Source organism: Zea mays, chromosome 2 (genome assembly GCF_902167145.1).
Source record: "Zea mays cultivar B73 chromosome 2, Zm-B73-REFERENCE-NAM-5.0, whole genome shotgun sequence".
NCBI classification, from domain to species: domain Eukaryota; kingdom Viridiplantae; phylum Streptophyta; class Magnoliopsida; order Poales; family Poaceae; genus Zea; species Zea mays.
In genome coordinates, this window is record NC_050097.1 from 68,677,694 (window position 1) to 68,689,477 (window position 11,784).

The following is an 11,784-nucleotide window of genomic DNA, read 5'->3' on the forward strand; positions in this document are numbered from 1 at the left end:
CGGGATTTCCACCTCTCTCACGCCCGTCTCCGGCCACCTTTCTCCCCCCTTCGCGCTCGGCCTCGCGCCGACCCATCTAGGCTGGGGCACGCAGCGACATTTCACTCGTCGGCCCAGGGACCCCCCGGTCTCGAAACGCCGACAGACAGCTAACCGAATATGCAATACGATTCACATGGAAATAATTAAAAACATAGTTTATTTATTCTTTATTAATTAATACAAACATGTACCTATATTACTAGAGATAGCAATGAGTACCCGAAATCCGAAACCCGATGGGTTTTTCTCCCATTAGGGTATGAGTTTAGGTCAATTTTCATACTCATGGGTTTGTTAATAGACATAAATCTATACCCGACGGGGTTTATGGGTACAAGTTTGTTCCTATAGTACCCAAACTCGTGAACCCGTGAGTTTTTCAAACCCGACCAAACCTAGTGCATATTGTCATTTTATTTTATAAACGAACAACAAACTTATTATTCCTTATTTACTTCCTAATTTTTATCAAATGGTGAATGTATTAGTAGTCGGTGAGAGTGTTGCTTGCTATTATAGTTTTTATTAGCGTTATATGTGGTGGATGGATAACTTAGTGCAAGGTCACTTAATTATACAACTTATTATTTGTAATTCATTCTCTCCACTAATAATTTTTATACCAAATCATGAACTCATTGTTCATCACATAAATTTTTGACCATGATCTCATTAATCATTATGATACTTATTGATTATGAGAAGAACAAGTATATTGGAGATGAAACCCACGGGTAACCTGTGGGTACCCGCTAACCCGATGGATACGAGTTTAGGTAAAATCTAAAATCCGTTATGGGTACGAGTTTTTTTAATGAGTATAGATATTTTTCACGGGTACAGGTTTGGGATGACAAAAACCTAACAGAAGAAGACGATAATATTAATGAACATATATAATATTACCCCTATTTATTTAATGGGCATATATAATATTACCCCTACTTATTTACACCAGCCGATAATTAGTTCGAGGGCAATCGATTAGCGCTGTGGATAGAAATTGAAGCTCGGGTTCAGCAGCCTCGATCAAACAGCGCCAGAGCCAGAGGGCTGCGAGAGAGGACAGGACTGGACAAGAAAACTGAAATGAAAACATGACCAAGAACCCTACCCAACACGAGAAGCCCCAGGCCGAAATTACCGAAGCGCCCCTCGCCATTTAACCATCTCATCTCCTCACCTCCTCGACGGCGCGACTCCCTCGACCTCGCCCTCCTCCCCCCGCCTTGACGCTGTCGCCTGGTCCTCCGCGGTCGGCTGTCTCGATTCGATCGGTAAGCGCCGATTTCGTTCCGAGCGCCTCCGTTCCCTTGCCCAGCAGGCCGCAGCCCGCGGGAGGCCCGCGCGTGCGCTGCCCTGTCTTACCCGCGGAATTTATGGGGTGATGGGTGTACTGATGTGATTGCGGCGGCAGAGGCTCGTGATTTGTGCCTGGTTTTGTTTTTTTTTTGGGGGGGGGGGGGGGGGGGGGGGGCTTATTTCTGTTGGCTGGGAGGCTCGGACTGCAGTTCTTCATTGCCGGGGCTGTTGGCCTGTTGGGGCCACGGGATGGTCTGCACAAAATCACCTGTTCAGTCTTGACTCGACCAAGAGCTCTATTTGTCAAGCGGCGTAATTGGTGAAATTCTATCTGGAGTACAGAGTGGACAATTGAGGTCGATAAATAGAGAGGAACATTTCTGGGGCAATTATCTGTTGGAATGGTATGGCTGTTAGGTTTGTTTGTTTGCACTCCTCTTTGGGAGCACCGGAGCAGCATAGCACTGTGAATCATTTTATTGTTTCCAATGATAAGAGTGAGCCATTGAGTTTGGGTAGATCGGTAGATGTATTGATGCTGTCATACCAAATTCACATTGGTTTTTTAGTCTGTATGGGATTTGTTGGTCGCCATTTTGTGGAAAATATGTAGATATGTCATTCTGCTTGACCCTATGTACCTGTGTTTCTCTGGCTTGCAATTGCAATTGTAGCTGGGTCAAACCACATCTCTTTACTCACATTTTTTCCTGCTTATATTGTTTGTTCTGATCGACATGAATTTGTATTGAAAGAGAATGTGACAGTGGGTTAGTCTGTATGAAACTTCAGCTAATGGTTGTTGCTCAATAGTTTAGATGTGGTATCTCTTCAGTAATAGCAGTTTACTTCGATGAGTTTTACTATATCCACCATCTGGTAACAATTTAGTGATGTTTAACTTATTGAAGCCATTAGGGTGTGACTTGAACCAGTCTGTGTTTCCCATACTTTTTCTATGTTTCTAGGAGCTACATAATATGATTGGAGAGCAGAGAAATCCACCCACTATTTTTGTTGTGCCAACCGCTTGTATGTATGATGCTGGTTAAACTTAGGGAAGTTCAGCAAGGCGCACTGCTTCATATCGTTTTATTGCTGAGGTGGTATAAGGAAATCTATTAACATTGACAATTGGGTAAATGACTTGATTTGGTGTTTCACCTTAATCATTAAGCATAGACATGTTTTTTTTGTATATCCTGCTAGTATATCAGGTGGGGTTTGAAAAGCTGTGTTAAACTACCACTAATTCAGTTTCTGTTTTAAAGGGAAAATAGTGGCATGTGGCCTTGTCATTTTTCTGTTTTTCTGGGATTATCATCAGTTTATTTTCATTATTAGGTATATTACAAGCAACTTGTTATTCTGATCATACGATCAACTTTATATTCTGTCACTCATTGTTGTTTCTGTGTTCTTCCTCATGTAGTAATACATCGACAATAGGATTGAATCACTTCTTCAAGATTTGGAGTTGAAGGTGATAATCACATTGAATACAATCTAGATGATAAGTTTTCTGCTGTACTGGTTACCTTGAAGATGCTCAAAGAGTCATTATCACCAGTGCTGGATGCTGACAGAATAGAAGTTCCTTCACCAAAAGAAGAAAATAATTCGACAAATTCTGAAGCTGCTACAGATAGCGAAGACATTGAAATCAGCGATGATGATGACCGCAACCACAAGCACCGAAGACGGGAGGCTAAACAACAATCTGATGACAATACAGAGGAGCAACATCCAGGGCCACCTCTTAAAAAAAGGAGTAGGGTTGCTGGTAATGGAGAACCTTTTGGTGGAGCTGGCTCTCAAGGTGAAGTACAAAAGGATTTTGTGCCAAATTTTAAAAGGCGTTCTGGAGCAGGAGGTCACACTCGAGCACCTAGAGCGAACCAATCCTTCCGAGCTGATTCATCGGCTTCTGCTGCTACTCGCCCTCCTATGACACGAGGAAGAGGACGTAATGTTGCACCTTGGACTCACCATGATCCAAGATTTAACTCACTTGATATGATGGATTTTGCATCCCAGATGGCTTCACAAGGACCACCTGCACATCCTAGCTTATTTATGGGCACTGCATTGCCATGTGGTCCATATGGATTTATGCCTGGAATGCCTCATGGGATTTTGGATCCAATCCACCCACTTGGAATGCAAGGCCCTATTCAGCGCTCAGTATCTCCTTTGATTGATCTTGGCATGCCTCGTCAACGTTGCAGAGACTTTGAGGAACGTGGATTTTGCTTGAGAGGGGATATGTGCCCCATGGAGCATGGTGTAAATAGAATTGTTGTTGATGATATGCAGGTTTGTCTGTCTATTTCACACTCTTCATAATCTTGTGCATTCTAACTTGTATGCTTTAGCGAAAGGGTCTCTAGCCGAGTTGGTTAGGTGGTGAAAGTAGCACTCCTCAGGTCGTGGGTTTGACTTCCCGTGAGAGCGAATTTCAGTCTGTGGTTAAAAAAATCCTCTCGTCTATCCCACGCCAAAGCACAGGTCTAAGGCCTGGCCCCGGCCGCGGTCGTTTTCACATGGGCTACGGTGCCGCTATGTATGGGTGGGGCAGACGTTCGGGGGTTTTCTCGACCTGTGTGAGAAGGTCTTCTTCTTAATACAATGCCTGGGGGTTGTCTTACCCCCCACAGGTTGAGTTTTTTTTACTTGTATGCTTTTGGTCATTTGTTGTGTTTTATTATAACTTCCTGATAGGATTTTACTATGTGTGTTTGCTATGTTGTGCGAACATAACTGCAGACTTGAAAAAGTGTGCTTTAGTTCTGTTATTACTACTCTGAGTTGTGGTCAACGATACTCGCAAGTCACAATAACATGTTCAAAATCCAAACTGAGAAATCTTGGAGAACTTTACATCTTAATGTGATTAACTTCAGCCTGCCTTGGATATTCTCTTTGCCTCAACATTTTACCTTCTGGTTGTTATTTTACTTGAGTTAGCTTTCTATCTTTACCTTGTTGTTTTTGGTATAATAGAATATTGAACTTGTTAGGCTATGCTTATGTAATGTTCCACAATGTTCCTCAGACCAAGTATTACTTGATGTTCTGTTGTCTTTAGGTAAAGATACCGAGTTTATATAATTTCTTATCATTTTGCAGAGTCTTTCTCAATTCAATCTTCCAGTATCAGTTCCAAATGCTCAAGGATTGGGAATCCAAAATGAGGGAGGAACCAGTTCTGTTAACTTATCCAACCTTGGAGGGAGTAAAAGCGTTCCTGTAAAAGATGTGAAATCTGGTGTAGCAAGTGATGCATTAAAGCCAAATGGAAGTGCTGTTTCAGCTGTTGCTGATGCTGATGTATATGATCCTGATCAACCTCTTTGGAACAATGAGCACCGAGAAGCATCATCTACTGGCTTTATAAATAAAGATGTTGGACCGTGGAATGCTGAATCATCCGGCTATGAAATGGGGCAGGAGCATTCAAACCAGGTTTTGGCTTCTGATGGTTCTCAGAGTTTGAAGTCTTCTGTTTGGGGGCGAATAACATCAAAAAGAAAACCAGGAGGTAATAACACAGCTAAAAGTACACCAACGAGTATCACTGGAAACCAAAAAAGTGATTATGATGACATGGCTATCAGCACGGGCCAAGTAAAATCTGCTGCTAAGGATACCAATGGTCAACCCAATTCAAGAATATATGGAGATGTGGGCTGGCAAAGTAATCGAGCTGCTCAGAAAGCATCCCGTACATTATATGTAAATGGAATTCCCCAAGAAAGCAACAGATGGGAGACCCTTCTATCGCATTTTCAGAAGTTTGGTCAAGTAATAGATATTTATATTCCATCTAACAGTGAAAAAGCTTTTGTCCAGTTCTCGAGAAGGGAAGAAGCTGAAGCTGCCCTAAAAGCTCCAGATGCTGTTATGGGAAACCGCTTTATAAAGCTATGGTGGGCCAACAGAGATAGAGTTCTTGATGTGGGAGAGGGCAGAATCTCTCAAAAGCCTTCCCAGTTGTCTACTACGCCGGCTAATTCTTACCCCAACAGAGTCAAGGAAAATGTTCAACCAACAGCTCCAGGGCCCAGCTCTGGATCTTCTGCTGAACTGTTGAGTTCTGGTACACCAAGTTCTAGAATGCTGCCAGCAAGTAGTGCGAAAGCAGTACCACCCCATGCTCCAAAAAGGCAAGAAAGCCTAGAACTATTGGAAGAACTACGTAAAAAACAAGAGATCTTAGCTCAGAAGCGTGATGAGTTCCGCCGGCAGTTAGAGAAACTTACAAAACAAGTAATTACTAGTTTTCCTATAGCAGTGTGAATTCATATTATTTACTGTATTATTTTGGGTGTTAGGTGAACTGACTTTCATTAGGAGGAACAAGATAACTGTTTATGCTTATTTTTGCCTATGATAATTGCACTTTTAGCTGTTTCTGTTACTGATTTCTGATAAGTAAACAACTATTTTGCAGAAAGGTTCAGCAAATTCAGTTAAGCATGCAGAGACTGGTGGAAAAGAAATTGCTTCTAATGATGCATCACAAGTAAAGGATGCAGCGTCCACGAGGGTTGAAGGGTCACAGGAGACAGCTGGTTCATTGGAAAAGAGAAGTTCTGGAGAGTTTGCCTTGTTGTCTCAAAAGTCTGCTGCGATATCCACGCAGAAACCAGTGGTGGTTACAAAACAGACTACTCTGCCAGCACCTCCTCAGAATAGGTTTAAGCTTGACAATCGGACCACATCATTCAGAATTCTTCCACCTTTGCCACCTGAAATTGCAAATGTAAGTTTTACATCCAACCACTTGCCATTCCTTGACATACTCAAACCATTAAAAAATGGCAATATTGTCACGGGATTTTGTTTGTGCAGTTCAATGTTTTCTCCTGTCAAAATTATCGATATACCTATGCATGGAATTGTGGACAGTGACCACCTACTGTTTGAACTTCTTAACTGAACTTTTGGCACCCTTACCATTACAAAACTAATATTAGAAGACAGTGTTCTTGCTTCTGATGTATGTCTGCAAGACCCTGTGTCACATTCAGGATCTTATCATGTGGTGCTGTAACATTTATGTATGCTGTACATTGTAGTAGGCATAGTTTAAAAGGCGTCGCCTAGGTGTCCAGGCGCCCAAACATAGCTAGGCGTCCCCGTCGCCTAGCTAAGAACCAGCAAGAGGGTGGGGAAGGGGAAGGGGAGAAGCTGAATCGAAGCGGCGGTGGCCGAATCGGGCAAGCGGCGGCTCGAATCGGGCAAGCGGCAGCCAAATCAGGGCGGCGGTGGCCGGAATCAGGCGGCGGTGGTCGGAATTAGTGGTGGAGGCGGTAGAACTGGGGGTGGAGGCGGCAAATCGAGGGCGACTGCATCGGAATCAGGCGTGGCAGTGGCGGAATCAGACGTGGCGGCGGCTGGGTGGGAGGGAGAGGCTGCATCGAGGGGTAGAGAGAGGGAAACAGGTGGGAGTATATGGGCTGGCTATGGTGGGCTGGGCCTGCTACCTCTTCCTTCTCTTGTTCCTTTTCCTTTTTCCTTTTTCTTTCCTCTCTATGCTGCTGTTTGGTTGGTTCTCATATTGCCAAGGCGTCGCCTTGCTCGCCTTAGGCATCGCCTAGGCGTCCAGGTGGTGGTACAACGCCTTGTCTTGCCTTACCTTACCGCTTTAAGAACCATGGTAGTAGGTCCATTTCATGATATGAGCAAGCCACACATGTACGGATGTACCCCTGGATTGCTAATGGCCTTGTATATTGGAGTAGTTCTATCTTGGCTGTTAAAATTATCAACCTTCAATGACATGTATCTCTTAGGTCTTATCATGTTGTTAAAAGTTTAGAACTAATCATGGCATGGATGGATGTAAGTACATAATACATGAGACCATGTATGTTATTCAATATGTATCTTATAGAATTATGTAATTGTGTTTGTTTTTTATTATTCTTAGCTTAACGGATTTGCATGCTTTTATGCCACTAGGTAACTATTAACATCTTTTGTCTATGACTATGTGTAAAGGGCAGACCCGGTGTCGGAGTCTCCCACATGAGTGGGGTTTGGGGAAGGGATAAATTGAGGCAAGCCTTTTTTCGCATATGTGGAGACTGTTTTGAACCTGTGACCTGGTGAATTAGTAAGATAGCTCTAACCACTGCACCAGGCCCGCCCTTCTATCTTTTGGCTATGTGTAATGGCAAAAATTGAACAATACTAATGTATTGCTGCATTATCTATGTGATGAACTGGAAGTTGGAGTCTTGTCTACATTTAGTGGAACGAGGCGCCCATAAAAATCAGACTTACATCTAAGGAACCCATGCCTTCTTTCTTTCTTTTTGTTGCACAAAATAACAAAATAACTTGTCTTTCCTTTTGCACAAAATAGGCACTCGAAGGTTGATATGTTCTCATGCTGCATTTTGGGTTGATGTGTTTGATTACAAGCTGTTTCATTGTATTTCTGATGCATACTGCTTTCATTTACAGGAATCTGTCTTGGCAGACCATTTCTCATCATTTGGGGATCTTTCGTCGGTTGTCCTGGAAGATACTGAAGCCCATAACCTTGATGCAACCCTAAAACCTTCGCTGAGTTGCTCAGCTTGTGTGACTTACACAACACGACAATCAGCTGAGAAAGCATTTATTGGTGGTAAATCTTGCAAAGGACACACACTACGATTTATGTGGTTGACAGCATCTCCTGGCTCAAATAACCATTATAGGCATCAGAATACCTCAGTTCATGTGAGGCCCTCTACTATCCCTGGCCATACTCAAAGCATATCATCTGAGTCCCCCAGCCCTGTTGGGAAAGTATCATCTCTTGCTACATCTGTTATGGTAGCCATTCCTCATAATAAATCCATCTCAACTGTGGAAAATACAAAGACTTCTCCAGCGGGAGTTTCCAAAGTTTCATGTGGTAGCTCCTCTCTATCATCAAATGATAAGTGTCCTTCTGAATGTGGTTCCACAAGGAATGTTATCTCAGATTCTGACGTTCCACAATGAGGTACGCTGCACTGAATATGGAAATAACCTGTTCGTAAAATATTAAAGGTGATTTTATTGCTGATGACTAAATTAGGTGTTTTGAACAACAGCACAATCCCAAAACCATGTTCTTTAGGAACCTCTATGAACCTCAGTTGCAATATATTTGTAAAATCAGTAAAAGTATTATCATGAAAAAGGTTTCCAGTATCTTTTATAAGTCCAGTCAAAATATTCATGGAGATATTATTACCAATGAGGCAATGATAAAAAGTTGCTTACAAGCATTCCGAAACTTTTTTTTTTTGGGAAAACGCAGGAGAACTGCGCCTCAATATATTAAGAAGAAGAGATAAATCCAGATCAAAGAGATCTGGACAATATATTCCGAAACTTTTTTTTTACTGGAGGGAGTGCGTCCTAGGACATCACTTTGTTATTGCAGGTTTTTAGCATTGATTTTTCACATGTCTATCTGCCAAATAGTTGGTGAAAAGGAAATAACTGACGTTAGCAAGGCATGCCATAATCTAAGTACCAACACTACGACTTACTCTAGTATTATGCAGTAAACAATGATTTGAACTAGCCTGTTCCCTCCAGTGGCCCGCCTTTGTATATGCATGTTTAACCAACCACCCAGCCCTGCAATCAATATACAGGGATGCTTATCACCCAGCCCTGCAATCAATATACAGGGATGCTTATCAGATAGGTTGGCTGTGGAGTTTTCATAATACAATAAGGGAATCTATAACATTACATTATATTCATGTTAGATAATAGTTTTATTTTCTTAATAATTATTTCCAAGATCCTTATATCACCTTTAGTGGTTTATAAGTCAGACTACAATGATTGGTATGTGAATTTTGCGAAAGGGTAACATAGTAGGCTTGATGTCCAATTTCCAAGACTTGCTGTACATGTAGGGTTATCATGTTAAAATTGATCCTGTATGCTCTTCACTTCTATCAACAATGTGGTACAAGTCTTCTGTAGTTGTCTTGTACAAGGATTAATCATTTAAGCTCCCAATGGTTAGTGTCTAGTATCTATTAACTCAGTGAGCAACTAATCAAAATCTTTCTCCCTTAGCTTAGACATCTATTTACATCAGGTTAAATAGTGATGTTGGTTTGTATTTTGTGTGTATGTGTGTTTCTATCTCTAGTTTTATGAGTGTAGCGTCCCTTTATTTTGCCTCCACAAGTCCACATTTACGTTAGGCTGTTCCATAAAAAAATACTCCAGATAAATATTGTGGGTAAGCTCCTGCTGAAACTCATCGCTCATTGATGTCAATGTGTGGTGCAATAAATAATCATGGATTCGGGGCTGGGGGTTGTTTGGTACCCCTCTGCTGTTCTGCAGTTTGTGCAGTTTGTTTTCTTCTTTTTCTGTCTAGGCCTTTTATTGGCACCTTGTTCTGGGTCTATTTTAGACCTTTTTCTCCTTTTCTTAATATATAAGATGCGCAGTTCTCCTGCGCGTTCGATAAAAAATAATAATCATGGATTCTTGTTTTATGTATTTTTATTTGTATGTGATACACTGATGTTAACATGGTCATCTCATATGTGAGCTTAGCCTATCAACTGCCAAAATTGATTTAGAGACATTTGCTTGATAGAAGTCCACTATGACATATGAAACAACTACTAGTGTGCAAGATTGTCTCATGAAACCTGGTTCCATCCAAGTTTCTTTATCTCCTTGCCTTGTCTCCACGCAGTTATGGGATTTGTTATTTTAGTTCACAAGCAGTGAGACACCTCAGCTTCTGACAGATCGGAAAGGGGAATTATGCATGTTTTTGGCTTTTCACTCATCTCACTGTATGTGGGCCAGTCAAGACTACAGATGACATGGATGGATGGAATCATGGAATCTTTTTTTTCCTGGGGCACAACACTTCTTTTTTGTTTGATACATGGCACGAGACTTTTTTTTTAGAACAACGCAGGAGATCTGCGAGTTATTTCATTAAGAAAGAAAGATAAGAGGCTACCAAAAGGTGAGCCCCCAGTACAATGGTTGGCTATGACCTGAGGGCCTATACGATGTGCTCAAGGCCACCAAAACACAGACCCCACACCCAACCAATTTCCAAGGTTGAACTGACGTGCCAGGAGCTCTTGGAGGGCACTGGCACCTGCCCTACACCAAATGGCACCTTCATAAGCAGCTTCCTGAATAACAGCAGGAACAAAAGGCCTTCTCCCCTCCAAGACAGGTGTATTTCGGTGCTTCCAAATTTCCCAAGTAACCAAAATAATTAAAGAATTGAGACCTTTTCGATGCTCCTTAGGAAATGCTCTAACAACTCTTCTCCTCCAGCTTAGGAATCTGTCGTTGGGCTGAGGTGAGAGAGTCGGCCACTGCAGAGTCCACGCTTCTTTAGCAAAAACGAGACTTGTAATTTGTACAATCCACTCTTGGTTTTGTTTGATTAAACTATTTGTTTTTTTTTGCTAGGAACCCTGTCTCATTAGTTTTTATTCATTAGTTTGTCCCTTGGTATCCCATTTTTTTAAGAAAATGGTGTGTTAATCTGTTTTTTCCACAGGCTTAATGCTATCTGGACGAGGTGGTGTTATGAATCTTGATTTGGTGGCTCGGCTATTTCATAGGTCTACACCTAGTCAAAATCCCATCACATTTGAAGTTATTGGAAGACCTTTTGAAAACTTTGGTGTTTAATCGTAGGGCAGCGCGGTTAAGGCTGTAAAAAGAAAAAAAAGAGAATGTTTAAAGAAATATGGGTTCAAAAGCATACTGGAAGTGGAGGCTTTCTCGGTAACCACCGTCTAATCATCTCATTGTTCACGGAGACTGAGTGGTGCTAGGTTATTTGTACACTTCATTTTGGGGGCGCATCGTGCTGAAAGCAGTTGGTAATATGCTAATTCTGTAGTTTGTAGCTCCTGCTGAAATCAGCTTTGTGGATTATGTTGTGAGCACGATGAACATCAAACTCTCGCAAGTCCCATCGAGGCATCTTGTCGAAAAACTTCTGCTGTGCATACTGAACTAAATTTTGTGCCGGTGTATCATCTGTCGACTATCGTGTTGGTCTATTTAGTATCCCTTGTGATCGTTTACCTTACTGTGATTCTGATTTCCTTTTCATATATGTATGTGTATATCTTTATGTTCTCCCCACACTCCTGAATAAAAAAATAAAGAAACACAAACCAGAAAAAAATGTTGAAAGTAAAATAGTGAGAAGTCTACAATAAGAGAGAAGTGTGATACCTTTTGTTGAAGTATGAATGTACATGAAAGAAGAAATGGTCAAATGGAACAGGTTACACTTACATTGATCTGAAATACGAGTATATATATGTTGGAGAGGTGCGGTGAAAAGATGTCACATTTAAAGGACCAACAAACTGTTCTCACTTCCTATATCAAAGAAGAACATATACCTTAGGCCATTTCCAGCAATACCGT

General features: G+C 41.6%; 1 protein-coding gene across 4 annotated transcripts; it reads left to right on the top strand.

Annotated features, from left to right (window-relative positions):
• Nucleotides 1-925: 925 nt before the first annotated feature.
• Nucleotides 926-11,437, top strand: LOC100501426 (uncharacterized). Of its 4 annotated transcripts, XM_020547965.2 has the most exons (7): nt 926-1,319; nt 2,616-2,688; nt 2,777-3,660; nt 4,474-5,613; nt 5,798-6,109; nt 7,819-8,347; nt 10,898-11,437. In XM_020547965.2, exons 3-6 carry the CDS (start codon nt 2,890-2,892, stop codon nt 8,344-8,346), a joined length of 2,751 nt encoding a protein of 916 aa, XP_020403554.1. In that variant the 5' UTR covers nt 926-1,319; nt 2,616-2,688; nt 2,777-2,889; the 3' UTR covers nt 8,347; nt 10,898-11,437. The 4 variants fall into 4 exon arrangements, 3 of the variants coding, with proteins under 3 accessions (XP_020403554.1, NP_001349502.1, XP_020403555.1); XR_004856011.1 differs by lacking the exon at nt 2,616-2,688 and having other exon boundaries at nt 7,819-10,564; nt 10,669-11,437; NM_001362573.1 differs by lacking the exon at nt 2,616-2,688 and having other exon boundaries at nt 1,215-1,319; nt 10,898-11,334.
• Nucleotides 11,438-11,784: the final 347 nt, after the last annotated feature.